Below are 27873 nucleotides of genomic sequence, written 5' to 3' on the forward strand. Positions count from 1 at the left end.
AGTGCAGCATTCATGTTAGAACTCATCCGTTCTTCAAGGGTCAGTTGGTAATCGGCTGTCAGTAGCATGATGAATGACCTGTGCGTGATTCTGTGTGGGGTCAGTTAACAGACTAATTCTCCTGTCATCATACTGTCTAGACAAAGGTTCACTTTAAAGACACATGCATACACATTTATATTCTTTTCTAGGGTTTTTTTTTTTTTTTTTTTTTGCTTGAACCCTCTATGCCCGCAGTAAATATAAACGTTTTAACGAAGAACAAATTTTTGAGGGCTGGTAGGCAAGTTTGCTGGTTTGAGCCCTGTAAAGATAATTATCATTGTGCCGTTACATAAAAACAGTCGTTAAAACCACATTTTTAGATAGTTTGAAAAAATGTACAAGTGAAAACTTTTTACAATAAGGTAACTAACAACAACACAGCAGTCAGTGTTGGGGATAACGTATTACAAGTAACTTGAGTTACGTAATCAGATTACTTTTTCAAGTAACTAGTAAAGTAACACATTACTTTTAAATTTACAACAAAATATCTGAGTTACTTTTTCAAATAAGTAACGCAAGTTACCTTGTTTTCCCATGTATTGACTGACAGCTCTCCTGTCGTCATTTTGAGAGAAATCGACAGTAAGTGCAGAGGCGTTGTGTCTAAACATGACAGTTATTGTAGATCTAGACAAAATGTGAGCATTTACTCATTTGCATAAAAGCAGAGTCAGTAAATCTCAGAAAATTCCACAAACCTGCAATAATTATATTAAATTAAACAAATATAATTTATGTATTTGATCTCACTTTATTAACCAGTGTCTTTGCTGCTGACCTTCATGATCCAATTCAACCATAATAACCAAAAATAACTTTAAACATCACATTTGTGATCAGCATGAAGATTATTAATTTCACTTTTGGTATGAAAGGGCCTTTAAAATTGACAAAAAATGTTACCTTTTTGTTGTTATTAAAAAACAAACAAGCAAGCCCATGTGAGAAAAAGTAAAGCAATTAGTTACTTTTTTAGGGAGTAACTCAATATTGTAATGCATTACTTTTAAAAGTAACTTTCCCAAACATTGTTTAAGACAGATGGTAAAACATTATACATGTACCTCAAACAAATACACATCCATTCATACAGTTTTGACAAGGATGGTGACTTTAATCGCAAACATTCATTCATTTATTCCCATTTACAGTAGTTCTATGTGTCCTGTAAGTCACATTGGCTAAAAACAAGTACACTACCATTCAAAAGACATTTCTATGGTTTTAAATGATGCATGTTCTCCAAAGCAGCATGTTATTGATCAAACAAGCCATTCAAAACATACTATTTAACCCTCTGGTGCTCTTTGTGTGGTGGTCAAAAATTACATCAAGTTTTTTTTATTTAATATTTTAGGTAATGTTATGGTACTAAATTATATTTGAGCATAGACCTTAAATTTCCAACTTAAACTGTCATAAATCTGGAATGTTTAAGAGCACAGACTTAAGTTTAAAAACTTTTTAAAAAAGTTATAGAATTTTACATGTATTGTTGTGAAAAATGCACAAAAATACTATTTTCAATTTTTATATGAAATATATATTTTTTCAAAACACATTTTACCCTAAAACTGTGAGAAAATCAAAGCCATAAATCTACACAAGTTGTGTTCCAAATTTAAGGGTTGATATCTCAAAAAATTAGCTTTCAGTAAGATTTTGTTTGCGCGCAGTATACCAAATGTTTCCACTAGATGAAATTCACATTTGTTTCCAATGCTCTCATTTCTGACTGTGAGGAGTACAAGTGTGACTATTTTTTTCAGGATCATTTAACCTTTTCAAATCACGTCCATGATTTTTTTTTTTTTTTTTTGTGTGTGTTTACATAGCAAATGCTAAAACCTTTACCATTTCATACCAGCCCTTAATCCAGTTCACTGAGAAATCAGTGTTACCTCATCCTTATTCACTATAGTGTTTTTTGGTACTTGAAAACCCTGTTTTATTATCTTATTGAAAACAAAGTGTGGAATTCACAATACAGCGTCTTTTCTAATGTGCAAAGTAAATTGAACATTACAATTGAACTAATCATCCTCGATGGGAAATGTAGTTTTTGTGGGGAATACAGAGGGAACAGATACCAGGACAGCATCATTTCACAAACAGAATCACAAAAATATTAAGCAGAACAACAGTGATAATAATACAAAATATTTTTCAACATTTTTTTCTTGAGCAGCAAATCAGTATATTAAATGATTTATGAAGGATCAAGTGACACTAAATTCCTGATGCTGAAAATTCAGCTTTGCCATTAGAAGACTCAATTACATTTTAATAAATTAAAATATATTTAATATTATTTTACATATTTTTAATATATTAACATTAAACTATATTTTATATTATTTTATATAATAAAAAGCTATTTTAAGCTGTAATAATATTAGGTTACTGTTTTACTGTATTGTTTTACATTATAGCCTAACTATTGTTTCTTAAAAGTTAACTTTTTATTTTTTACTATCTCAGTTTAATATTCAGGGGCAGGAGGAGTGTTTGGGAAACTTGTTTGGAAACAGTCATTATTTTATTTGCTTCTGGAGCTGCTCACATTGTTCAGAGTTCTCCCTCAGTAGGGTTGAGCTCACTGTTGTGACATCATAGTGGAGATTCCGTTCTGGCAGCTCTAAACTGCAGCTCTGACTCTTGGTCTGCTGTTAGTGTGTTAGGAGTGAACAGATTGAAAGACTTTCGAGACTTTCTGCAGATATCGACGACAAATATTGAATTTGCTTGCAGCATTCAGTGTCCATTAATGGCGCTGTTTAGCAGTGTTTTTAGACAACTGTTTGAGCGTTTCGCTCACTTCTTGCGCAGAAGGGAGACACAGCCATGTGCAGCGCAAGAATTAGCGGCAATAGAGAAACTTCCAGAGGAGTGTGAGGCCTTCGACTTCACTGCCAATGACAGGAAGTGCAGGAAGAGACGCCGCAAGGTACCTGAGAAGTGCCAGCTTGGAGAAAGAGAGGAGGAAAGAGAGGTGAAGAATGAGGGAAAGATCAGTCATAAAGATGAGGCTGAAGAGGAGAGAGAGACACTCAGATCTGAAAAGATAAAGATAAAGAAGAGTGGACGTGTGCATCAGAAAAAAAGAGAGATGCACAGTCTGGAAAAGTTGATGGAGGGAGGAAGTGAGCTTAGGGAAGCTGGAGAAAAGAAAAGGAAAAAGAGAAAACTGAAGCAACGGAAGACCACAGAGCCAACACCACTTCTTGTGGAGGTCAAACCTCTGCATACTCCGGACAGATCTTCCTTCTTGAAGCCAATAGAGGGAGAGCTATCAATGCTTCCAAGTGTCTCAGAACACCTTGCTCTGCCAGCCGCTCGCTTCAAACCCCTGCCACCGGTGACAAAACCACCCGTGAGTCCTCAGAAACCGGCTCCAGCGCCTCAAGTGGAACTGTTGGTGGTTCCTCCATGTCCCGATAAAGTTGTTTCGCTCCAACGCTCTTCATCCCAAGTGCTTCCTTCCAAACCACAGATGCTTCCATTGGCGGTTCCTCCGCGCCCCACTCCAGTGTCTGATGAACAATTTTCTTCATCCCAAGGGCGTCATCCCAAACGACTTCCTCCGAGCCCAACTCCTGCACCTGATGAAGTCGTTGCTCTGCGACGTCCTCCCAGCCGTAAGCCTCAGCCTTTCACTTCTTCCCTGTTTGAGCTGCCTCCAGAACTCATGCTGGTTGATATAGAGGATGAGGAGAATGAGTATGTGGAGTACACGGGGAAGACCTTCTGGGCCAGCGACTTACTCAAGTCTGAACGCCCCCAAATGCCGGAGGCTGAAATGAAACCGAGAAAGATGGTTGCTTGGTTGGAGAAGGACAGCGAGGTGCAGGAGGAAGCATGGGAGAGCGAAGTGGTGGAGGTCCAGGGATTTGAGGAAGAGGACCCCAGTGAAATGGGAGACTCCAGCACCATACATGGCCATGCCTCTCAGAAAACAGAGATTGATGAGCTCACGATGAAGCTCTTCTGTGTAACCTCCCCTGATGGTCCCAAGAATGAGACCCAGCACACTGTGAACATCCAGGAAAAGTGCAAAAGAAAAGTGCCACTTTTTCTGCTTACCTGGGCAGAGGAGAAAACCAAGAAAAAGGAGGAGAAGAAAATAATCAAGGAGAAGGAGCGACGAGAAAAAGAGTTGCTGCTTGAACGCTACATGAATGATCCAAAACTGAAGCACTTGTGGATTAACAAGCACAACCGCAACTACTGCTTCTCCTAATGTGGATCATTGTCCCCTTCACCTTACCCTTTGTAAATAAAATATCCTCTTCACCTTTAACCTGTCTAAATAAAAAGTGTGCAAACTCAAACAAATGTAATATGAAGTGAATCAGTTTTAACGAATTTGAATAACTGTTTAACCAGTGTTGGTGGTAACGCATTACAAGTAACTTGAGTACGTAATCAGATTACTTTTTCAAGTAACTAGTAAAGTAACGCATTACTTTTAAATTTACAACAAAATACTTTTTACTTTTTCAAATAAGTAACACAATATATATTAAAATAATCTAGCTCTAATCTAAAATAAAATGCTAAAAAAAAACACAAGCTATCAATAACTAAAATCAATAACTAATAACTAAAAATCAATAACTATTTTTATTGAAACGTCTGGAATTCATTCATTCATTTAATACAACAATAGGGGCCTTTGAGTCAAAAAGTCGGTAACACTTTACAATAAGGTTCATTACATTAGTTAACATGAACTAATATTGAACTGCACATACAACATTTATTAATCTTTGTTAATTTTAATTTCAACATTTACTAATACATTATTAAAATCTTGTTAACATTAGTTAAATGCACTGTGAACTAACATGAACAAACAATGAACAACTGCATTTTCATTAACTAACGTTAACAAATTAGTAAATACAGTAACAAATGTATTGCTCATGGTTAGTTCATGTTAGTTAATAAAATTAACTAATGAACCTTAAAGTGTTACCAAAAAGTCTGAAAACCACTGATCTAGGTTAATGTTGCTCCATAAAGATATGATTGTTCATTATTAATAGTAATAATGTTCTAATCACTAATGTAACCAATGTTAAACTGATGTTATATGGTAACTAAAATTAATTTATACAACTTGAAATGTCAAAAATGCATTAGTATATGCATAAATTATCATTAACCTAGATTTATAAATGTTGAAAAACAATTGCTAGCTCATGATACCTAAAGTAATGCATTAATTAATGTTAATAAATTGAACGTTATTATCAACAGTTAACAATTCAATGCTTCAAAGAATTTTATTACTATTACACATACTCGGTTTAGTGATTTGAACAAACTCCTAATCCTAAGTATTTAACTTTTGGACATGTCTTGTCCAATTTGTGCTCCAGAAATGAATGGTGCATCAAATTGTGCAGCTTGTTGAGAAAAGGTGAGCTTTTACATGTCTAAGCAAACTAAATTAGAATGTTTAACCTTCAGAATATTATAGAGCTTGGGGGTGGGCTCTTTTGATTTTTAGCCAGTAAACACCCACTCATAGCAGTGTATTTTGCACAGGAAAACACTCACATTTCACTAAATTTTTTTTTTTTTTCAGTATGATCTTTAATACATTTAATTTGCAAGAAAAACACTAATAATGAAAACTTGATCTGAGGTAAATTTACAAATGCACATTCTCATGATTTACAAGATTTAAAATGAAAAGCTAACACATAATTTAGCAAAGGTTTAGTTGTCACAGAATACTGATTTGACAACAGACAATTACAAGTTATGGACAAAATTTCATCGTAACCCAGATCTGGACTGGACCAAAGAAACAGTCCATCATACACTCTAACCTGTAATTCACTATAAAATTAACAGTATTATTTAGTTACACATACTGACTAATTTCCGATCATCTGTCCATTTACAGTTTACTCTTAGAGAAGGTCCCTCCTCTCCCAGCACCTGAGCTGAATTTTGTTGCTCCAGTGACTGCTTCAGCTGGAATGACTGGCAGACCGTGGTCGATCTCATATTGCATGGCCTGGGTGAAGGAGGAGGAGTCAAAGACAGCGTGGTAGGCGGAGTTACGGTCGGCACGGAGACAGAGCTGCGGAAATGCGCTGACCTGTTCGGCAAGTTCAAGAGCCACTTCAAGTGCTAAAACAAACACACACAGACTGATTGTTAGATGTGAACATGCCAAATTGGGACCATTCCTAATTGGTGAGTGTAACAGACCCCTGACAGTCAGTAGATGTGACACCCCTGACCAGTTTTTATTTTTTATTTTTTGCTGACCTTAAAATTCACCAAGAAATCATTTATTTTTTTCTTATTCAAGAAGCCGTTTCATTCAGATATATATATATATATCACAATAAGGATAATATCACAACTTCCGTTTCATGACGACTTTAATGTGTGACCTCGAGTGACCTCCATATAATCACTCATTTCCTTCTGATATGGACTCATTTTGTCCTTCTGTGTAGCACATGAAAGCTCTGGCTTCTGTCCAGATCTCTTATGTAAAGTCCACTCGAGTGACTCGCTTTGAAACTGAAGTGTTTACTTTAATGGTATCTCTAAACAGCTTTGAGCTCATCTCATCTAACCTGACTGTGACTGTGTGAATTGCGGTCACATTACGTTAGTTTTATCTGCTAACATCCTCAAGGGAACTCTACTGTGGATGAATTAAAGATGCAAACGCTCACATAGTGGTCAGATAACAACACATATACAGTACAGAATCAAAAGATGCACTGACATGCTGTGGAAAAACAGATATAGTCTAAAGGAATCACATTGTTATAAACATATATGACTGACTTTCTTCTGTTGATCACTAAAAGGACCAGCTAAGATTGAAATGAAGACTTTAACAACCATTGATATGCCAATTGTCTACTACTGGCTAAATGGCAGGGTTCTACTTTATTTCAATGGTCCACTTTAGACATTCTGTATTTATAAGTAACTTTGCAACTACATGTCAACTAACACTCATTAAAGTATCGGTAGACTGTAGTATAATGTTAGGTTAGGGTGAAAAGAATTTAGTTGACATGTAGGCCCTGTTTACACCTGGTATTAAGATGCAATTTGGTCGATCGGATCGCAAGTGGACGATGTTAAATACAGGTGTAAATGGGGTCTAAAATGTTTTGAGCTTGTCCACTTTCGACCACTTCCAGAGGTAGACGAAAACACAATAACCAGAGTGCCTTCGTAGTGTAGACGCTGGTGGTCGAATGTGTTCGAACAGCCACAAAAGACCGCCTACTCTCCACCTACTGACCTAATGCATAAACATTATGGGAAATGCGCTAGCCAGATGGGATTTAAACTTTGTCGGCTGAAGACCCAAGTTTGGTTTAAAGATGAAAAACATACCAAGCACAATGTTCTCTCACCACTTCTGATTTCTAATAAGCACTCACAGCGTTCAGTGTGGTCTTGCGGTAGCTGCTGTTTTTCTCCAAAGCTCCGAAGCTCTGAAGATCGGACCTTAATTGAAGACAGCATGGACTCACCTGCTGTTTTACTGCTATGTGTTTTTCCATCATCTCCGGTCGCGTTCATATGTAAATTCTTACTTTGTCTATGAGATCGAAAGATCTGAAAAAGCCCATCCATTTACCCACCCATAGCCCCTTCCCTGCAAGAAATCCAGACAGAAGTGGTTAAAAGTGGACAAAAGAGATGGATTAAAACACCAGGTGTAAACAGGAATGTGACTCCCTTGTCCCTTGTGATCCGATCGACCAAAACGCATCTTAATAACAGGTGTAAACAGGATATGCCTGTTGGGGGGGCCATCAAAATAAAGTGTTAGCAAATATTAAGCAGACAGTCTACTAATACTCTAATGACAGTTAATTGGCATGTAGCTGCAAAGTTACTTAAGCCCCTTTCACACAGAGATTCCGGAAAATACCCTAACGTGTTTGTCCCGGGATTGTTTGATTTTGGTTTATCCACACAGCCAGTGATTTTCTGGAATCTGTGCATGCGTTCCATTTATACAAATCCCGTAAAGACCTGTAAAGACATGTGACATCGATGTGACGCATAATGTCTCCACAGCGTCTTAAGTTTGCTTATAATCTGTGATTTCTCTCGCGAGAAACCACACTTGTGCATTTTTTCTGATTTGATTATAAACTAGCGCATCGCATACCATTCCGCAAGCTGCTGAACGATCTCAACTTCAGCGTCGCCACTACGATACGACCCTTACGGCATTGATTACGGCTTTTGTTCACACAGGGTGCATTCCGGGACTGATCCTGGCAATGTTACTAGGTCCAAATTCCAGAATCAATCCCGGTACGTGTTTGCGTTCATACAGAAGGCACTCTGGCAATTTTATAGCAATTTTCTGGGATCAACGTGCTGTGTGAATGGGGCTTTATAGTTAGTAGAATGTCTAAAGCGGACCATCGAAATAAAGTATTACCAACGGCAGCTCTACCTTCAGGTTTCAACCTGCTGGACAGACTACAACTCTTCCATTTCCACCTAATGCTGGTGTGACGTATCCCAATCTTTAAGCAGAAGGTGCTGGATGCAAAACGTTTGAATAATATCAATCTACAAATATGACTCATGATACAGCCTGGAATCATAAATCACACCATGTTTGTTCATTTGGTCCATTTCTGTCACTTGATGGAGTTTGGGTTCCTTGACACTGTCACCTCTGGCTTGCTTAGTTCTCAGTGTCACAGTCATGTTCAGTTTGTTTTGGTTTTCACTCATCACATGTGTTCCTTTGTTCTAGTCTTCCACCACTCCATCACCATGGACACTAACTCATCATTACAGCTGATCATCATTAGTTCGTCATCACTGTGTAATTAAGTTCCTGCTTGTGTTTAGTTTGATGTCCGGCATTGTTTGTGTTTATGTTTACACGCTGTCTCGCATGTTGGCTTTGAATTATTCTATTAAACCTCATGTGCATATGCCCTCATCATCATCTTCTTCGTCAGTGAACCTGAGCGTTACACTCAAATCTATTTTGCTCTTTCGTATATTCAAACTTCCCAAGTCAGACTCAGGATTGATCAAGCCAGAACACCCTCAAACACATTTTTTTTGTAAGCAAGACATCATCAATATCATTTTTTTACATGGTTAAAATGTATTTCAAGTGGTGTATGATTTTCAATTGCCTCATCATGCTAAAGCAAGTTTCAGGGCATACTGTATGTGTACCTTGGCCATCGGGCACCACTCTGTTTGCCAGACCAAATGTTAAAGCTTCTTGCGCCTTCACCGGTCGGCCTGTGAGAATGAGATCTAGAGCTCGAGAGAGACCAATCAGCTGAGGCAATCTCACAGTACCCCCATCAATCAATGGAACACCTGTGTGAGACAGACAGAAAGAGGTTTATAGACATAGGATTAACTGGAAGAAGGAGAATTATGAATACACACAGATATACGCTACCATTTGAGGTCAGATATTTTATTTTTTTGAAAGATAATACTTTTATTTAGCAAGTAAAAACATTTATAATGTTATGAAATATTTATATTTTAAATAAGTGCTGTTCTATTGAACTTTCTATTTATCAAAGAATCCTGAAAAAAATCCTGCACTGAAAAAATTGAAAATTCAACGTTTCCATAAAAATATTAAGCAGCACAACTGTTTTCAACATTGATAATAATAATAAATGTTTCTTGTGGACCAAACCAACATATTAAAGTGATTTCTGAAGGATCACCGAAGACTGGAGTAATGGTTTCTGAAAATTCTGCTTTGTCATGAGCAAAAATTTAAATTTTTTAAATGTATTAAAATAGAAAAAAATAAAAAATAAATGCAGCCTTGGTAAGCATAAAAAAAAAAAAAAAAAAAAAAAACATTAACTCTTAAAAGGTACTGTATAAATTAGGTATGTACTATATATAGGTGACAACATTAATACTGGGAAATCCAGAGATAAAATAATGAGACCGAAAAACCAAGACACGGGAGAAACAAGATACAAAGGCTCAGATAAATGTGGTCCTCGAGGGTACGATTACCTTGTTGTAGGCGGACGAGATGTACTGCTGGATCCATAGTTGGCTAGATCTTCTGTATGTCTGTATTTACTGCATTTCTGAGCCTTTGTATCTTGTTTTCTTCTGTGTCTTGGTTTTTGGTTCATTGCATCCTCCCTGGATTCCCGTTTTTGCCTGTGCCCTGGACTTTATCTTTGTTAGGACTGTCCACCTGTGTTTTGACCTTTGCCTAGCTTTTTGATTACGATTGTGGATTACCCTTTGAATAAATACCACTTTTGGATCCTCAACCTTCAAGTCTCGGAGCAGTTCATTACAATTAGTTAAAATGTATTAATATTTTTACTAACATTTTTTAAATTGATTTAAATCATTTTTATTGATATTAATATCAAATATACTGCAGATATAATTTGGATATTAATATAAATCACAAATATTAATTAAATTAAAATTGGGGAAATGTGATGTCAGATAATTAATTCATATTCATGAGCTGTTTTAATTAAGCCCTTAAAATAAGATTTAAAATTAAGCTTTGAAGTTCATTTGTAGATTAGAGTTTTCGATTATTTTAGATTTTTGTTAAATATAGCTTGGACGTATAATAATATTAGCCTTTGTATTGCTGTCTTCATATTATGATATGAAAATAATTATCTTGTAATAAGCATCAACCAGAATATATATATAGGAACCAATGCTTAATTTGTAAATTAATAATTGCCGGATCAAAAACAGCAATTAAAACATACAATAACGTCACTAAACGGTGATGGCACAACTATAAGAGCATCATTCACGTTTCTGCCTGGCCCTAACTACAGCCTAGTATATTATTCTGTCATGTATTTATATAGCTACATTGAGACCAAATATCACTCAGTTGATCAGTGATATGCTCTCTCACCAACAACGTTGTTGCCTCTTCCATTACATTTAATTCTGACTGATCTAAATCCCATTGCTTGTGTCTCTGGCTATCCTGATAAGTATTAGCAGAATTTTCCAGGGGTGCAGTTCCATCTACTCTGGATTTCTTTTGATCAGAAACACCATCAGTTTTACTCCCGGATATGAAAAATGAAAATGTCTTTTTGACATTTTGGTGATTTTATTAGAATAATTTGTTAGGTATATACACTATCCAAACTTTCCGCTGTTTACTGTGTGCAAAACAATAAGCTGTCAGCTGTCACCATGTATTGCCAGATTGCTTAAAACCAAATGCCGTCACGCAAAAATCCAAAATCTGACAACAAGAACCAGCACGATCTAGCTCAAATTAAGTACTGAGTGCAACCCAAATAAAATGTTATGTGAATGACCAAAATGTACGCAGGGAATTGTTTTACCTTCACTTATTGAGACACTTGCACACACAAGGGGTCCTGAATACATATATAATCACCAGCACAGAGAGCTCTCTCTACCTCTGCCAATTCAAACTAGCATCATTACTAGCACATTCTAGAAAGGATATTTTCTCCCAAAACCATCAGACCCCTATTGTAACGGGTTATGGAAATAATGCAGCTTTATTCATAGTGGCTTGAGAGGGTGAGAGATAATGAGTGGATACATCTGCTACCAATCACATGTCCTCCAGTCCAACACACTACACATCTGGCAGCCTGAGCTGAGGTAGGAGGGAGTTTCTGTCAGTGAGCACATCCTTCCATATTTCCTCTGCTCCTTTACCTCATTACTCAAGTCTGTCGTTCTGAGTGTCAGTCCTCCATCTCTAATACATCTGCAAACATGCAGCTGACACACCAGACATGATGAGGTGCATCTGTTTCAGAAGATGTGTCTATAAAATCTAAAAAGCAGAGGCAGGATGTAGAACACATAAATGAAAGAACCCAAAAGAAGAATGAAGGAAAATTCAGCCTTTTATTAATTACACTGTCAGAGTCACCAGGTTGCTGTACTGGACACTTTCTACACTCGCCAGTTCACTGCTCATCTGCAATTCTGTTCAACTTTGTTTCATCACCAGCAGTCACAGTCACTCAATTAGCTTAATTAGCCACAAATCACCAATATTCATAAAGAACAGTTGAAGTCTGGTTTCTTTCTCGTGATTTTGAGGGTGTAGAAAGAGCCAGGTCCATTTGAAATCAAGCAGAAATACAGCAAAGTGGACTTTGGAAAGCAAAATTGGATCTGAAATTCTCATTAGTCAGTGGATGTCAATGTCAGAGCGTGTTGCAGCAAAAGTTTTGGTCATAAGATACAGTGCACCTTCACAAACCATGCATTGTTCCTCTACATCCTTGCTCTATTTTAATCAATGCTGCAAGGGATTCTCTGACATACAAGGTCAGAAAAATGCATGTTTATAGGTCAGTGGGGAAGTACCCTCAAAGGTGCATTATAATTTGTACTTTTACCCCTACAAGGTGCATATTAATACCTTGAGAGCATAGTACCTTGAGAAGTATAAAATGGTTATAGATGCTGCCTTTAGGGGAAAATAAGGTACAGAGGTGCACCTATGAGGGTAATGCCCCAGTGATATATTTTTGCTACATTTTGTTTTACAACATGCATGTTTATATATGCTAATTTTTGTCAATCCGAATACATCCAATCCGATTTCAGATTCTGAAAGTTCTATGTTCTAATCTTGTGCACATTCATTTGAATTTTGGGAGCGACAGCCATTGTGTGAACGCAACTTACGACAGATGTAAACATCATGGCAATTGTTTTTTTCAAAAATTTTTTTAATCTGATTGAGAAAGTTGTCAGATCCAAGGGCTTCCGAGGCTTAAATTATTATTCTTAAACAGATTAAGATCTACACCATCCATTTCAATCAGATCAAAATTAATTTGATTAATTTGTGGGTGGCAAGGTGAGCCAGGAGGTCTTTCTGTGTAGAGAATGTTCTCCATGTGTTGCCATGGGTTTCCCCCTGGTGCTCTGGTTTCCCTCACAATCCAAAGACAGGATAGGTGAATTAGAGACAGTAAATTGCCTGTAGATATGGGTGAGATTGTGATAGCCATGTCTGTGTGTGTTAGACTTGTGATGGACTGGCCATTCATCCATGGCAGTTCCTGGGATAGGCATATCCCCATCACCAAACATAAAACTGCTTGTCCTAAGTATATAGATTGAGCTCAATCGGACTGAAGGAGGTGATTAGTCTGATTAAGCCATCAATCCAATAAAAAATGAATTATTAGGTTGCATTTAAACGTAGCTAGAGTAAACTCTAGTGTGCATGCACCATTATGACACTAGAGGTATTGCAAGCACATAGATTGGTCAACATGATGTGACAGACTCTCAGCCAACACGGCCAGAGAAGAGTTAGCTAAAGTAGCCCATAGATCTCATCAAGTCAATCCACTACCTTCTTGCTCAGACCTTCACTACAGACCTTATTCAGAGCAGTGCCATGACAGGTATGAAAGCGAGGCTGTGAGGAATAGACTTACTGTGTTTTCAATGGCATCTGTTTTAAAAAGCTCTTAGATCAGTTTTTTTTTTTTTCCACAGTTTATGTTGTCTGGAGTTTTTTGTCTACTGAAATTTCTTGGAAAAACATTTTTGCAGAGTTTCGTTAGCAGAACAATCCAAAAACACATTAAAATAATAGTACAAACCACTGAAGAGGTGTAGGTCTATTCCTCACAGCCTCGCTTTCATTCCCATTAAATTCCCATCAAAGATGGCGCTGCTGTGAATAAGGTCTATTGCGCAAAGACCTCTTGCTCACGCACACACACACACACACACACACACACACACACACACACAAGAGACATTGAAGTGGTACAATGGCTTTACAGAAATCAATGAATGACTCCATGTCAGTAGTCCAGCATTAGCACCTGGGTGATTTCAGTTCACCTCAGGTGTTTGACTGAATGAATGGATCTGTCTGTGTAAGCCTGAGCCTGCGGTTGAACTTTTATGTCTTCCTGTGTGAGTTCATGCTGGTGATACTGGTATCCACAGAACATCAAAGTCCCAACAAAGCCTATGATGCAAGCTTGCACACACAATGGAGTTGGGGTAATGCTGTTCCACCACACTACCACACTAGAGCTCAGGTAACAACCTTTACACGTAAAATATACAAATATACAATTACACAAACTTAGACAGCTAAATGAGGACACTAAGCTTTAAGCTCTGACCTACATGTGTGTGAATTCAGAAACATGACCATGATACAAAGCCTTATTAATTATATTTCTAAATAAATCTGAGATTTAGTTCATTTCAGTTTAAGCTATTCAACTGAGAATGAATGAAGATGCTCAGGAAAGGAGTACACGTCTTTCATTCTCAAGATTAGTCAAATCCGTCAACGTATTTGATGAAATATGCATCTTTGACTCCAAGCATTATAAAGCCAAGGAAGGATCTGAAGCTTGAAAGAGAAAGTCTGTAAAATCTGAGAAAGGTCGAGTCATTTCAGTTGTTGGCAGCTGCTGAGGTGGACTAATGGAAATTGCATTCAGAACAACCAGCTTTGACCACCTGGGCTGTTGGATAAGATACAACGTGCGCAGTTAGGGTCTCTTAAAAATGATAAACTCAGATTTCACAGATCGTCTGGTCCCTGATAAATGTACTGCATTTCATCTGAGCTGGGACCAAACTATCCAAGAGAAATGAATATACAATGAGAGAAAAAAAAAACTGGATCTTGAAAAGTGGGCGTTCTCCTCTACAATAATGGAATCTGACCTGAATGTGAAGTTTCTGTAAAATTCCCATCCAGACTCGCCGGAACACACTATTTGACTGGGGACGTGAAGACTGAAAGTCAGGTCATGACATTTTGATGTATATATATATGCAATAGTAACACTTTTTGTCAAATTACCTGCAATGCCTAATAAGCTATAGTGGATGTGAACAAAAAAGGAAGGTCGATTTAAAGGCGGAGAAAGTTATTACATTTAAATGAAAAGTTATTACAAAAAAAAAAAAAAAAAAAAATGTTTTTCTTTGGTATAACATGCACTGATGAACTGTGCACATTAAGACCAGGAATGTGTATTAAGAAAGTAAATAGGGTCAATATTCTAAAGACTATGTAACTTTGTACTCTGTCAAACAATATTTTCCTTAGAATTGAATGTGTATAACTTCACTTAAATGGCTTGTCCACACTCTTTTCAGGGCTGTTTCTTTCAGTTTAGTGGCTCAATGTAGTATCTGAAGACACAACAGGAAGTATTTGGCCACATCAGAGAGATTTCAGTAAGTTTTGGTAGCATATTTTCCTTTTCCAGGGTTGCCTCCCCCACCCGCGTCTCTTTCTCATATATTTCGCTTCGTCTCTCACCATGAGGGATTCCCCTAGGCTGTTCCCATCTTGGTCTCCCAAACACAGCCCTAAAATAAAGCCCTAAAACTTGCCAAAACAAGATTAGGTAAAATAAAACCAACAAGCAGGATGTTAAAATAAACCCTTTTCCACTGATGGTGGCCAAGACGTCTATTATGTGAGATGAATGGTGTTTAAGGGCCTGCTGTGCACTGTGGGGTAAGTACAGGAGAGAGTGAGGAAAATTCAGAGGAAATAAGTGGGTAGTGTCAGAGTGCTTAGCCTTGTTCTGGGAGAAATAGTCTCCAAATGATAGTTCTCATTTAAACTCGATCATAGCAGAATGGCCACAGGAACCAATGTGTGGCAAAAACAACACATAAAATTTGTTGACAAAACATTTTGGTAAGTTAAGTGAATTACATGCTACATGCTCCAAACAGAAGTATAATGTGACTATAAATATGTAATCTATTGAATTCACTCATGATTTCAGAAATAAGATTTTCTGGAAAAAATGTGTGGTGTCTGTCCACGCAAAAGTGATCATCAGAAAACCTTACAGCCAAATTGCTCTTAGCTTCTAAGCAGTGATTATAAAAATTCTCAGACTTGTGAAAGATTTGTGGCATGTTGGAAAACTCTCAGTGGTTTTTACTGTGACGTCAGCATCTTAAATAACGCGATGACGTGTCTGGAGCAGTTGAATGAAGTATCTACGTATAGATACATATAGATAGCTAAGTTCTAAGTGGTTTTTAACATCATTCTTTGAGGTTGCTAGGGTGTTGCTATGTGGTTACTAATGTTTTTGGGATGTTAAGGTGCATTACTAGACGACAACCTGTCTGAGCTGTTCATGTTGATTATTTTGAAAACAATCTTGTGTTAATAAGACACTAAGGGCCAGATTTACTAAACGGGGCAAATTAGCATGAGAATGCAATTCCAGAAATGCACCGATGGGAGTGGCAAGTTTTGCATGTGATCTACTGCTGACGCACAAATTAAAGAACAGACGCGGTCAAATCATTTACATAATGACCAACGCAGTCTACCAAGAGCAGTGCAAATTAGCGGGAGATATATAATAGCCAAACTGTAAGATTAACTGCTTCAAAAACAGTGTTTACCACCTCACTAGGGGGGTAGGGGGAGACAAAGCATGCTTTCCATAGATAATAAAAGGAAATTTAGTAGGTAAAACATGGAAATTGTTTGTCATTTTTATCATTTTGTTTTCTTTGGTTAATTTGCTATTGTAATGTAGACTGTAAGGATTAAATCAATTAACTGAAATAACTTGGCAAAGTAATATGGAAATGGAATGCGATCTACAGACCTGGAACTACTTCATAGCTGCATACTATAAAATAATTGCACACCTTAGAATGTTTTTCAACCAATCAGAATCAAGTATTCAACAGCCTTCTGGTAAAATACAAGATAACTAACTACTTAACTATATTTTAATGCTGAAGCTGCTGCCATTTTGAGTGTTTTCACATTATGTTACAGAGGTCAAGTGGTAGCAGGAGCTCTCAAGTCGGAGCTCTCAGAGTTGTAATTACAAGTTTAACAAGGATGTGAGCTGTCAATTTCAGCGACTGAGCCCTTGGTTCGGATAAAAGTGTTCAAGGACAATTTCTTCTAAAAAAAAATTGGATGAGAAAATAATATATATTACAAAAAAAAAAAAAAGAAGCAAATTTACAAAATGTGACATTAAAAAGTGTATAAATCACTCATTTTCCTAAAGTAACACTGTCCAACACTGACACTAGCAGGTAAAGTTACAGTGGGAGTCTGCGTCTCTCTTGCCTCCCCTGAGCACATTGAGTTTTAACAGACCCCCTAACGCTTGCCGTTGGTTTGATGGGGGGTAATTGATAATGAATGGGAGAAAGTTACGTGACAGGAGACAATGCCTCCATTGCGCTATGATTGGTTATGACTGGATAGGATTGGTTAGTGCGATAAAACCTGCCTCTTGTTTTTGTGTGTGTTTGCGAATTGGTCTGAATGAACAAAATGATGCTGTTAATAGAAAGACTGATTAAAAAGCAAGTAAACAACTCACCCATTTAGATATCACCACTTTATGCCACGTCAAAATCAAAATGGCCTGAAAACATGAGTTAAGTTAAAGGTTTGAAATAATTCCTAAATAAGAACAATACTAATATTGATGACTGTCTTAGCAAAGACCACAATGCTCTGCAGCACTAAAAATTACACAAATATTTGCACTAATCATTACTGTAGAGTGCCATTAAAGACTTCTAGACAGTAGACGTCTAGCTTTCTGGGTGGCGCGAGTGTAGTAGAGGCAGACAGTCTGAGGAATGGGTTCATAGGCACATGCGGGCAATGCCCGGATGCTTGGTTTAATGAAAGAGAGAGGGTCATGATGATGGCTCTATGTTTTAAACGAGCAGCTGGAAAAATCAGTTCCTGGCAGTAAATTATAGCACTGCTGGCATATTTATACACACTGTGGTCATACTGTATCTGTAGCATAGAGAAACTAGTACACTCAGAATGAAACTGCATCAAATTTCTCTTTCTCATTCTAGACAGTTTCTAGTCTGTCTGTAATATTTTAGTAGCCTAGAATTTAATTTACCAACGATGTTTAGATTGAAATTGACATTTTATCAATCATAACAGAGCCATTTACAATAAAGAAAATAAATGAAAAAAAAATTACAGTATTCAGTAGACGTCAAAACAGTACTCTGCTGGTACCGCTGTACAATAATGTATCAGATATACTGTACCATGGTTCATGAATAAGGTAATCATTAAGGATTATTTAGTATGATTTTGACAAAACAAAATGATAATGATATTTAGACAATACATTGCTGAGTGTGTTATTGTGTTGGTACATTGGCTGGATTAGGCCTGACTCTCCAAGCTTTTCATATTCTTCATATTCTGTGTGGTGGTTAGTTCATAGCAGTGACAGAAATAATTTTTTTCAATTAAGGGGTGATATTTGCCACCTCAAATGGGCTTTTTTTTTTTTTTTTTTTACCTTTATAAGGGCATTTTTTTCTTACATTTAGTCAAAAATGTAATCACACCATAGTGTTACCCATCAAATTAGATGAAATAGAAACAAAATCCATTTTTGCAAAGCATAAGTGACACAGAAGCTGCATCTACAGCAGCATTTAGATGTAATTACACTGCAACTGCATAAATAATGCTATTAGATTAATGTTTTAAAAATAACATCTCGAACATTAAAACTGTTTTCAAGGATCTACACACCCTGAGTAGGTAGAGTGTAATTTTGAATATCAAAAACAGACAATGATGTGTTTAAAATGTAACTCACAATACTAACTTCTTGTTTATTGAACTGTTGTATAAAATCAGTATCACATTTGGAATTGTGCTGATATTTGGAAAAAACAGCATAAGCACAAAAACACTCATACATAAGCATTTTTGCCCCATTGAATTTTGGGGTCATTTGAACTGTACTGTCCAAGGCTACATCGCACAGTAAAAGTGGACACTCTCAAAGCAATTGTTTTTTTGGGGGTATTTTTTGGTTTGTTTTCCTGTTTTTTGCAAAGTGAGTAACATACTCAATATCAGCTTCCATATTTTTTCCACATTTATTACCATGGTATATATCACTATAGTGCTGGTCCAAATAAAACTACTATAATGCTTTCTTGTTATTGTATAAAAAAAAATAAAAAAAAGCAGATTGTAAAATAATTGAGGCTTAATGCAGTTAATAAACAAAGCAATTCAATTAAATATGACTGCATACCTCAACTTTAAGCAAAGTAACACCTCAACGTCAAATAACCTACCAAATCTGCGGCAGAAAACACCCATGATGGAGCTCTCCTCCACCACCCTCAGGTCAGCCAGTAGGGCCAGCTCCAGACCTCCAGCCACAGCGTACCCACTGACTGCTGCGATCAAGGGTTTTGAGAGCCTCATACGAGACGGACCCTACAGCAAACAACACACATCAGTTTACTGCTGTTCTAAATACCCTGCAAACCAAGCTGTAGGTTTATAGACTTTAGTGACAGTACACTCAACCCTCCACTATGAAGGACATTTAATCATCGGAAGTCGCTAACTCTCTTTTAATAGTAGTTGTTTCCAACAGTATCACAAGATAGATTGCACGAGCTTTGCAGTCTGCACTACTGTTGGTAGTTGTCGATGGTCTCTGTCTCTCAGGTGACACATTACACATTTCACACGTAAAGAAGATGTTCAGTCACAACAAAGCTCATTTTCAGGTAACACTTTTTTCGATGCTCCACTTTAGACATTCTACTAACTATAAGCAACTTTGCAACTACATGTCAACTACTACCAGTCATTAGAGTATTAATAGACTGTCTAATATCCGCTAACACTTTAGTTTGATGGTCCCTCAACAGACATTTTACGGACTATAAGTAACTTTGCAACTACATGTCAACTTATATTACTAACCCTAACTTAACAGTCTATTAACAGTCTACTACACTCTACTAACACTCTAATGAGAGTTAGTTGACATGTAGTTGCAAAGTTACTTATAGTTAGTACAGTGTCTAAGTGGACCATCGAAAAAAAGTGTAACCCATTTTCAAATAAAAGTCATAAAGGTACAGTAGCAAAAAAAGGCCTATTTACACCCAGACAAATGTTTGGTACAAATGTTCGGTGCAGTATACATTTTAATTTGAATGAATGGCTGTTAATGCATCTGTTCATATGACAATAATTGCAGTGAATGCAACAATATGTAAGCAATAAGGTACTCGAGGCTATGTTGTATCATGAATAAGTCACGGCTGAAGGGCGTTGTTGCAACCCCTTCAGCCGTGACTTATTCACGATACAGCACTAGCCTCGAGTACCTTATTGCAACATTACCTTATTGTAACAGAAGTTACATTATTATGCCATTAGATGGCGGCAAAGACTGTCTTTATGAGTGAGTCAGTCAGTATCGAAGAGTTTTATATTGAAAAGACTGAATTGTTGTGAACACGGAACAAGACGCAACTGACAAATGCTTTGACTAGCGCTGTCAGTCATGGGAAAACCTCTTAACTGTCAAAAGGACAAGATATTGCAGCGGACATTTAATCAGATTTTTTATTATGAACATAGGACTGCCCTGAAGGAAAATGCTAAATCTGAATGCAAATAAACTCGCTCACTCGATCTTTTTCTCACAATACTCTTCTACATAATACAGTAAGCTTCAATGAACAATATTAATTGAGAACAAACTGTTTACATTGCTAAGAGTGGTTGCTAAGGGTGTTGTGTAGTGATACACAGAACCGTTGGGTGAAGCGGTCATAGCCGTGTCACAGCTATTGACCAATCAGAATCAAGGACAAGAACTAACCATTTTTTATATATATATATACAGGTGCTGGTCATATAATTAGAATATCGTGAAAAAGTTCATTTTTTTATTGTAAATTATTTTAAAAAATGAAACTTTCATATATTCTAGATTCCCTACATGTAAAGTAAAACATTTCAAAAGTTTTTTTTTTTTAAATTTGTTGATTAGAGCGTACAGCTCATGAAAGTCCAAAATCCAGTATCTCAAAATATTAGAATATTTACATTTGAGTTTCATTAAATGACCATCCCTACAGTATAAATTCCGGGTATCTTTTGTTCTTTGAAACCACACTAATGGGGAAGACTGCTGACTTGGCAATGGTCCAGGAGACAATCATTGACACCCTCCACAAAGAGAGTAAGTCACAGAAGGTCATTACTGAATGGGGTGGCTGTTTACAGAGTGTATATCAAAGCATATTAAATGCAAAGTTGACTGGAAGGAAGAAATTGGGTAGGCAAAGGTGCACAAGCAACAGGGATGACCGCAAGCTTGAGAATACTGTCAAGTAAAGCCAATTCAAACACTTGGGAGAGCTTCACAATGAGTAGAATGAAGCCGGAGTCAGCGCATCAAGAGTCACCACACTCAGACATCTTCAGGAAAAGGACTACCAAGCCACTTCTGAACCAGAGACAACGTCAGAAGCATCTTACCTGGGCTAAGGAGAAAAAGAACTGGACAGTGAACAGTGGTCGAAAGTCCTCTTTTCAGATAAAAGTAAATTTTGCATTTCATGTTGAAATCATGGTCCCAGAGTCTGAAGGAAGACTGGAGAGGCACAGAATCCAAGCTGCTTGAAGTCTAGTGTGAAGTTTCTGAAGTCAATAATGATTTGGGGGGGGCGTGACGTCTGCTGGTGTTGGTCCATTGTGTTTTATCAAGTGCAGAGTCAATGCAGCCATCTTCCAGGAGATTTTGGAGCACTTTATGCTTCCATCTGCTGACAAGCTTTATGGAGATGCTGATTTCCTTTTCCAGCAGGACTTTAGCACCTGCCCACAGTGCAAAAACCACTTCCAAGTGGTTTGCTGAGCATGATATTACTGTGCTTTAGTGGCCAGCCAATATGCCTGACCTGAATCTATGGGATATTTTCAAGAGAAAGATGAGAAACAGTCGATCCAACAATATACAGATGATCTGAAGGCTCAATAGTGCCTCAGCAGTGCCACAGGCTGATCACTTCCATGCCACACTTCACTGATGCAGTAATTTGTGCTAGGAGCAAGTCATTTGCTGTAATATGTCCTGCCGATCAAGTATTGAGTGCACAAAAGAACATACTTTAAAGAACTTGAACTTTTCTGTTTTGCAAATCCATTTTTTGATTGATCTTAGGAAATATTCTAATATTTTGAAATACTGGATTTTGGACTTTCATGAGCTGTACGCTCTAATCATCAAAATTAAAAAAAAAAACTTTTGAAATGTTTTACTTTACATGTAGGGAATCTAGAATATATGAAAGTTTCATTTTTAAAAATAATTTATAATAAAAAAATGAACTTTTTGATGATATTCTAATTATATGACCAGCACCTGTATATATATATATATATATTTATTTATTTTACAGAGAGGTGTTCTAATCGCTTTTTTACTGCATTGCGAAAAAAGCTGGCCAACTAAAAAGATTTGCGCCCAGAGCCGCTGCTGTTATGTAAAACTACAATTTGGTGGTGCTCACGAACAGACTTCTTTGCTAAGCGACAGAAACCAACTCTCTTTTCTGTGTACTTTTGTATTTGTGGTTGTCTGTTAAACGCAAATACAAGCAAATACAAAAATCTGTGTGAACAGGCCTTAAGGCCCAGAAAGGGTGGAAAATATCATGTAAAACTATTTTTGGTGCAAGAAACATTGATTAGTTATAATATTACAAGCTGAATTAAAGGGAATGTATTATATGACTCCTTTATTAATGTGCAATACTGCAACTGAGAATGACCACTCCATACCATGGGACCAGGTCCACGACAGACATCTTGCTCCAGTTTGAGGGAACCAGAGCTCTGGGCCAACTCCTTCAGATCAAATCCAGCACAGAAATTCCCTCCTGAAACAAACCAACTCAATTATACAACAAAGCAGAATAAACCATGAAAGTCAAACAGCATAACATAACTTAATAGCATGAGTATCACTTTCATTCGCTCAGCCCTACATGCTCTATTCTTATATTAATATTTTGACATTAATTCAGGTTCTAAATAAGGTATAAAAAGAAACTAAAGAAATTTACACATTAGAAAGAATGGCTAATGCAATGGCATACACTTGAAGACAAAGCAACCCTTGTGAAAAAGAAGTACACTTTAGCATACTTTAAAAAAGTAATTATTATGGAAATAATACATTTTAAATTATTATACTTAAGTGTCAACTGAATGTACTGTTTTCAGACACTTCACTGCATGTTAATTTCAATTAAATGAAAATGTATTATAGTTTAATTTTATATCAATTGCAATTAGCTGACCCACTTAAGTAGGATTTAAGGATATTCATTTCATAATTACTTCTGTTGTCTTTCAAATGTAGTTAAAGTGTAGCGGTAGCCTATTGCCGAATGTTCTGACAAGCATTTATGGTAAACTTAAATATACTTTAATGTCATTTCTATTGAAACTTGCATTTAAATGTCATGTATTTTAATTACACATTTGTAATGATTAAGTTGCAATTTAGTATATTTAAAATATATTCACTTTAAGTAACACTTTATTTTAGTGTGTCATTGTTACACATTTAATGTATTTACTATGGTAAATTATTCATAATTACAAGTAACTAACACTAAACCAAACCCTAACCCTAAACTTATAGTAAGTTCATTGTTAATTAATATTACTCAGTTCTTATTGTGTAATTACACTGCAAAGTGTACACTTAAGTAGCCTTTTATTTTATTAATATTATCTGCAAGACAAGTACAGTTTTTTAAATACACTTTAAAGATTTTAAGTACAAACGCACACATTCAAAATAATTAAGCACACTTATTTTTTACAAATTACAAGTCATTTTAAACTTCAGTGAAAAGTTACCATTTAAAACAGTCCTTCAGTGTACTTGAACAAATCACTGCTCGAACGAGCAATTATTCATAATTTAGCTGAAATGCGAACATGCCATGGACACAATTTTCTTAATGGCTCCCTAATGGACTTGTAAAATCTAGACCAGTAAGTCAGCTTGTGTAATGTGCTCAATTGCATTTTAATGTCCATTTAAATGTCTGAGATACAGTAGATGTTAACACAAATAAGGCAGTTCTTGTGTGGCCATAATTAACTCTGACACTTCTTCAAACTCAAGCAATTACTTTCATCACACATGTTGTTGTCTATGTAATGTTATCTGCTGTGTTCAGTTCACCTGCAGATGGTCCTCTGGCTGGGATCCAGGTTTAGAGTGTGAGAGAAAGCAAAACCTTTCATTTAACTCGTGATAAAGGTGATTGAGTAAATTTGAGTAGCAATGGTTGATCCAGGTTGAACAAATTATTTCTATTGAGGGTGTCCAATTTGATGGCCTGAGATAATTGTTTTCAATGTGGTAATATTGTCATCACAGGCTTTGACATAAAACAGGACCCATGTGCTGCCCACTCAGTCAAAGACTTAACAGCTTTTAGTATACGAAGGCAGCACATTTCAAGGAAATGTTAGTACCCTTTAGACATAACCAAATAACATTTAATATCTACAATACAAATTCCACAGCAGAAGCTGGAAAAAATGAGCGGAAATTGCATTTATACACTATTCATTGTTTTACTGCTCAATCAGATGACATTCTTATTCTTTCCACTAACCATCAAACTGCACTACAGTCCACTTTTTCACAGTGTGTCACAGCAGTGTGTAACTGAACTTACCAACTCCATAAAGCACTGCCGCATTAAGGCTGTTGTCCTGGTCAAAGGCTGTTAGCTCCTCAGTCAGTCTCTGAGCAGTCTCTTGATTTACTGCATTACGCGCTTCAGGACGGTTAATCCCAATAACCATCACCGCACCCCTCCTTTCAGAAACCACCGTCCCACCTGCCACAATCATGAGAGGAAACACAACACAACACAACAAAATCTGTTTGCAGGTATATACATTAGATAGAGTCTTTAAAACAATAAAAAATGTGTGACATGCATGGCCTCATTTGGACACTTAAGACATTAGATATAATATTAAAGGGTTAGTTCACCCAAAAATGAAAATAACGTCATTTATTACTCACCCTCATGCCGTTCCACTGCTTCATGAAGCTTCGGAGCGCCAAAGTCACGTGATTTCAGCAGTTTGGCGGTTTGACACGCAATCCGAATCATGATTCATGAAGCAGTGTTTTGAAATTGTCCATCACTATATAAGTCATTATTTTGTTTTTTTGCACCAAAAATATTCTCGTTGCTTTATAATATTAATATTTAACCACTGTACTCACATGAACTGATTTTAAATATGTTTTTTAGTACATTAATGGATCTTGAGAGAAGAAATGTCATTGCTGGCTATGCAGGCCACACTGAGCCATCGGATTTCAACAAAAATATCTTAATTTGTGTTCCGAAGATGAACGAAGGTCTTATGGGCGTGGAACGGCATGAGGGTGAGTAATAAATAACATTATTTTCATTTTTGGGTGAACTAACCCTTTAAAACAACTTTCATTTATTTTAAATGTCTACAATTTTATCATTTTAAAACCTAAACTTTCTTTTGTGAAATGACTTGCTAGAAAAGTGTGCATGTGTTAACTTTCTTTAAAATAAGTCATTTTTACTTATTTCATTTGTATGTATGCAATGCAATGACATTCACATATTTTATGTGTACAAATGCCTTGCAAAGCCAACGTATAGGTTCTGCAAATCAAGAAAATCGTTTTTCATGATTATCCATAAACTTTCTCTCATAGAGGATTTAATTTACTAATTAACCTACACACATATTGTTAAATAAACAAATAAATGATCAATCAATCAATCTCACGCCCTGTCTACACTGAACGTGCAGGACCCGACATTCAGGGTTGCCAGGTTTTCACAACAAAACCCGCCCAATTGCTACTCAAAACTAGCCCAAATCTATCCCAGTCAAGTTTCAGGGGGGTCCCCATGTAAAAATCACGTTCCGGGGGGTAAAATCCGCGTTTTTGGCGGGGTTCCCCTTGTAAAATTCCAGGGGATAAATATCATGTTATGTGGGGTCGCTTCAACCCGCGGACATAAAAAATAACCCGCGACATTGAAAACATTGCACTTTTTATTGAATTTCAATACAGAACAAACAGAACAAAGTCAAAAGTACATTCAGAAATACTAAACATTTTAAGGTGTAGAATTCACATAGGATATAGATTCAGGATGTTGGTATTTATAGGCTACTAAAATAATAGGTCTAGGCCTATTATTTTAGTAGTAGCCTATAAATACCAACATCCTATGAATCTATATCCTATGTGAATTGTGTTTTTTTAAGAATTCTACTCCCTAAATATTGAATACATATTTAATAAATATATAGGCTACCATTAAGCGTTATAAACTAAGCAAGGTCGTAATGTTTCTGGCCAGCTAATCTATATAATCTTTCGTTTCTAACCACATGCACAGCACATTCAGTAACATCACTGACATTCTGTGTAAAACTGGATTTCTATGAAAATAAACTACGATACAAAGCTGAAGTTCATCTCACAGTTCACAGAGTCACCGCTGATTGGTCAGTAGTTAGTGAAAATCAGAGCCCCCTCCTACAGGGGGACACTAAACTTATGCTGCGTTCACGCAATGTTGATTTCGAGATACAACACGTGACGTTCAATTTGAAGCTATTCCGTCCATACCATCAACGTCTAAATTAATGTGCAGCGGTCATTAGTTAAAATGAATATCACCTGTTACAAAATTGCCTGTGACTGCTCTACTCTTTTCTTGTGGAAGACCCAAAATATAGGCCTAGCTCACTTCAAAGTAAGTAGGCTATGTCACGCCAAACATGTTGAAGATTAGCAGACAGGAAGTCGTATTATTATTTATTTAGCCTATTATTTATTTATTTATTGAAGTCATTGTATTATGTGACAAGCAGTCCACAAAAGTTCATTTATCACCTCCATTCATTGACTTCCATTCCGACCTTTTGTCTCTCCGTCAGGGCATCATTTTCCTTTAATTGACCTACTAAATTAAGACCTTTTACACATTGTTATTGCATTTTTTTTTTTTCTTTAAAGCTGCTTTGAAACAATGTACACTATGAAAAGCAATATACATGAAATTGACTTGACTTGTCCTGGATTCTGCTGCAGTAAAGTTACGTTCAGGCTGAACGCTGAAATGTCGTAATTACCCTAATTGAGATTTCAACTTGTAAAAAGTTTTCACGTCCTCGTAGAACTCGAAACTACAACTTGTAAGCTGGGGATTTTCTGAAAGCTCCTAGTTGTACTTAGCAATGTTGGTATGGCATTACAAGAACTACATCTTAAATGGTCGTTAAAAAATAGAAAATTTCAAGAGAATCTCTGGCAGTGACGACAGAATGAGTTTTGTAAAACAAACTCAAGTTGAGTAAGTTTATACTGACCTCTACTGACAAGAAACGGAAACTCGGTTATAACTTTAACGTTACCTGAGTTACCGCTGTTTCTCTCTTCTTTTGAAACGGTGGTGTTATAAAATCGTTGTCCTTTCACTGAGTTTAAACACATGTGGTGGATTGCCCTCCGAAAGCCATTATCAACCGACCTTCTCCCTAAAGTTAAAGCCATAATTTAGGAGAAATGCTGAATGCACTTTTAATCTGTGTTTTGCAAAATTTAAAGTGGTACATTGTGTCAAACTTCACCGCGTTATGTTGACGTAAGAAGATTCAGTACTTCGGAATAACAAAGTAAAAGTCACTTTACAAACTGTATAGCAACACTCATATCCTCTATTTCACTGCCAAAATAACCCAGAAATGACACCAAGGTTTCCATAACATCCACCCCCCGGTTTCACAGACGAGGCTTGAGCTAGTCCTAGACTAAAATGCATGTTTGAGCTGTTAACTGAAAGCAACTTAAAATATGTCAGTGCCACTCCACTGTTTTGTCTCAAGATGCACACAAG

At 36.7% G+C, this 27873-nt stretch overlaps 1 protein-coding gene across 3 annotated transcripts; it reads right to left on the bottom strand.

The window, feature by feature from the left end:
* Positions 1-5624: 5624 nt before the first annotated feature.
* Positions 5625-27621, bottom strand: zgc:101569 (uncharacterized protein LOC449822 homolog). Of its 3 annotated transcripts, none has more exons than XM_051881833.1 (6): positions 27392-27621; positions 24637-24801; positions 22715-22812; positions 19195-19339; positions 9262-9411; positions 5625-6195 (listed from the first exon to the last, which is right to left on the bottom strand). In XM_051881833.1, the coding sequence occupies exons 1-6, from the start codon at positions 27528-27530 to the stop codon at positions 5960-5962; spliced, it is 933 nt and encodes a 310-aa protein (XP_051737793.1). In that variant the 5' UTR covers positions 27531-27621; the 3' UTR covers positions 5625-5959. The 3 variants fall into 3 exon arrangements, with proteins under 3 accessions (XP_051737793.1, XP_051737792.1, XP_051737794.1); XM_051881832.1 differs by having other exon boundaries at positions 27347-27616; XM_051881834.1 differs by lacking the exon at positions 27392-27621 and adding an exon at positions 26456-26605.
* Between the last annotated feature and the right edge of the window lie 252 nt (positions 27622-27873).

This window comes from Ctenopharyngodon idella, chromosome 23, assembly GCF_019924925.1.
Source record: "Ctenopharyngodon idella isolate HZGC_01 chromosome 23, HZGC01, whole genome shotgun sequence".
Lineage (NCBI taxonomy): Eukaryota > Metazoa > Chordata > Actinopteri > Cypriniformes > Xenocyprididae > Ctenopharyngodon > Ctenopharyngodon idella.

What these genes read in the sequence shown, in the direction of transcription:
- zgc:101569 (XM_051881832.1), bottom strand. Translation starts at nt 27,530, where the DNA reads ATGGCTTTAACTTTAGGGAGAAGGTCGGTTGATAATGGCTTTCGGAGG. An exon ending in GGCAGTGCTTTATGGAGTTG is followed by an intron (nt 22,813 to 24,636) that starts GTAAGTTCAGTT and finishes GGTTTGTTTCAG; the next exon opens with GAGGGAATTTCTGTGCTGGA. An exon ending in AGTGGTGCCCGATGGCCAAG is followed by an intron (nt 6,196 to 9,261) that starts GTACACATACAG and finishes TGTTTGTTTTAG; the next exon opens with CACTTGAAGTGGCTCTTGAA.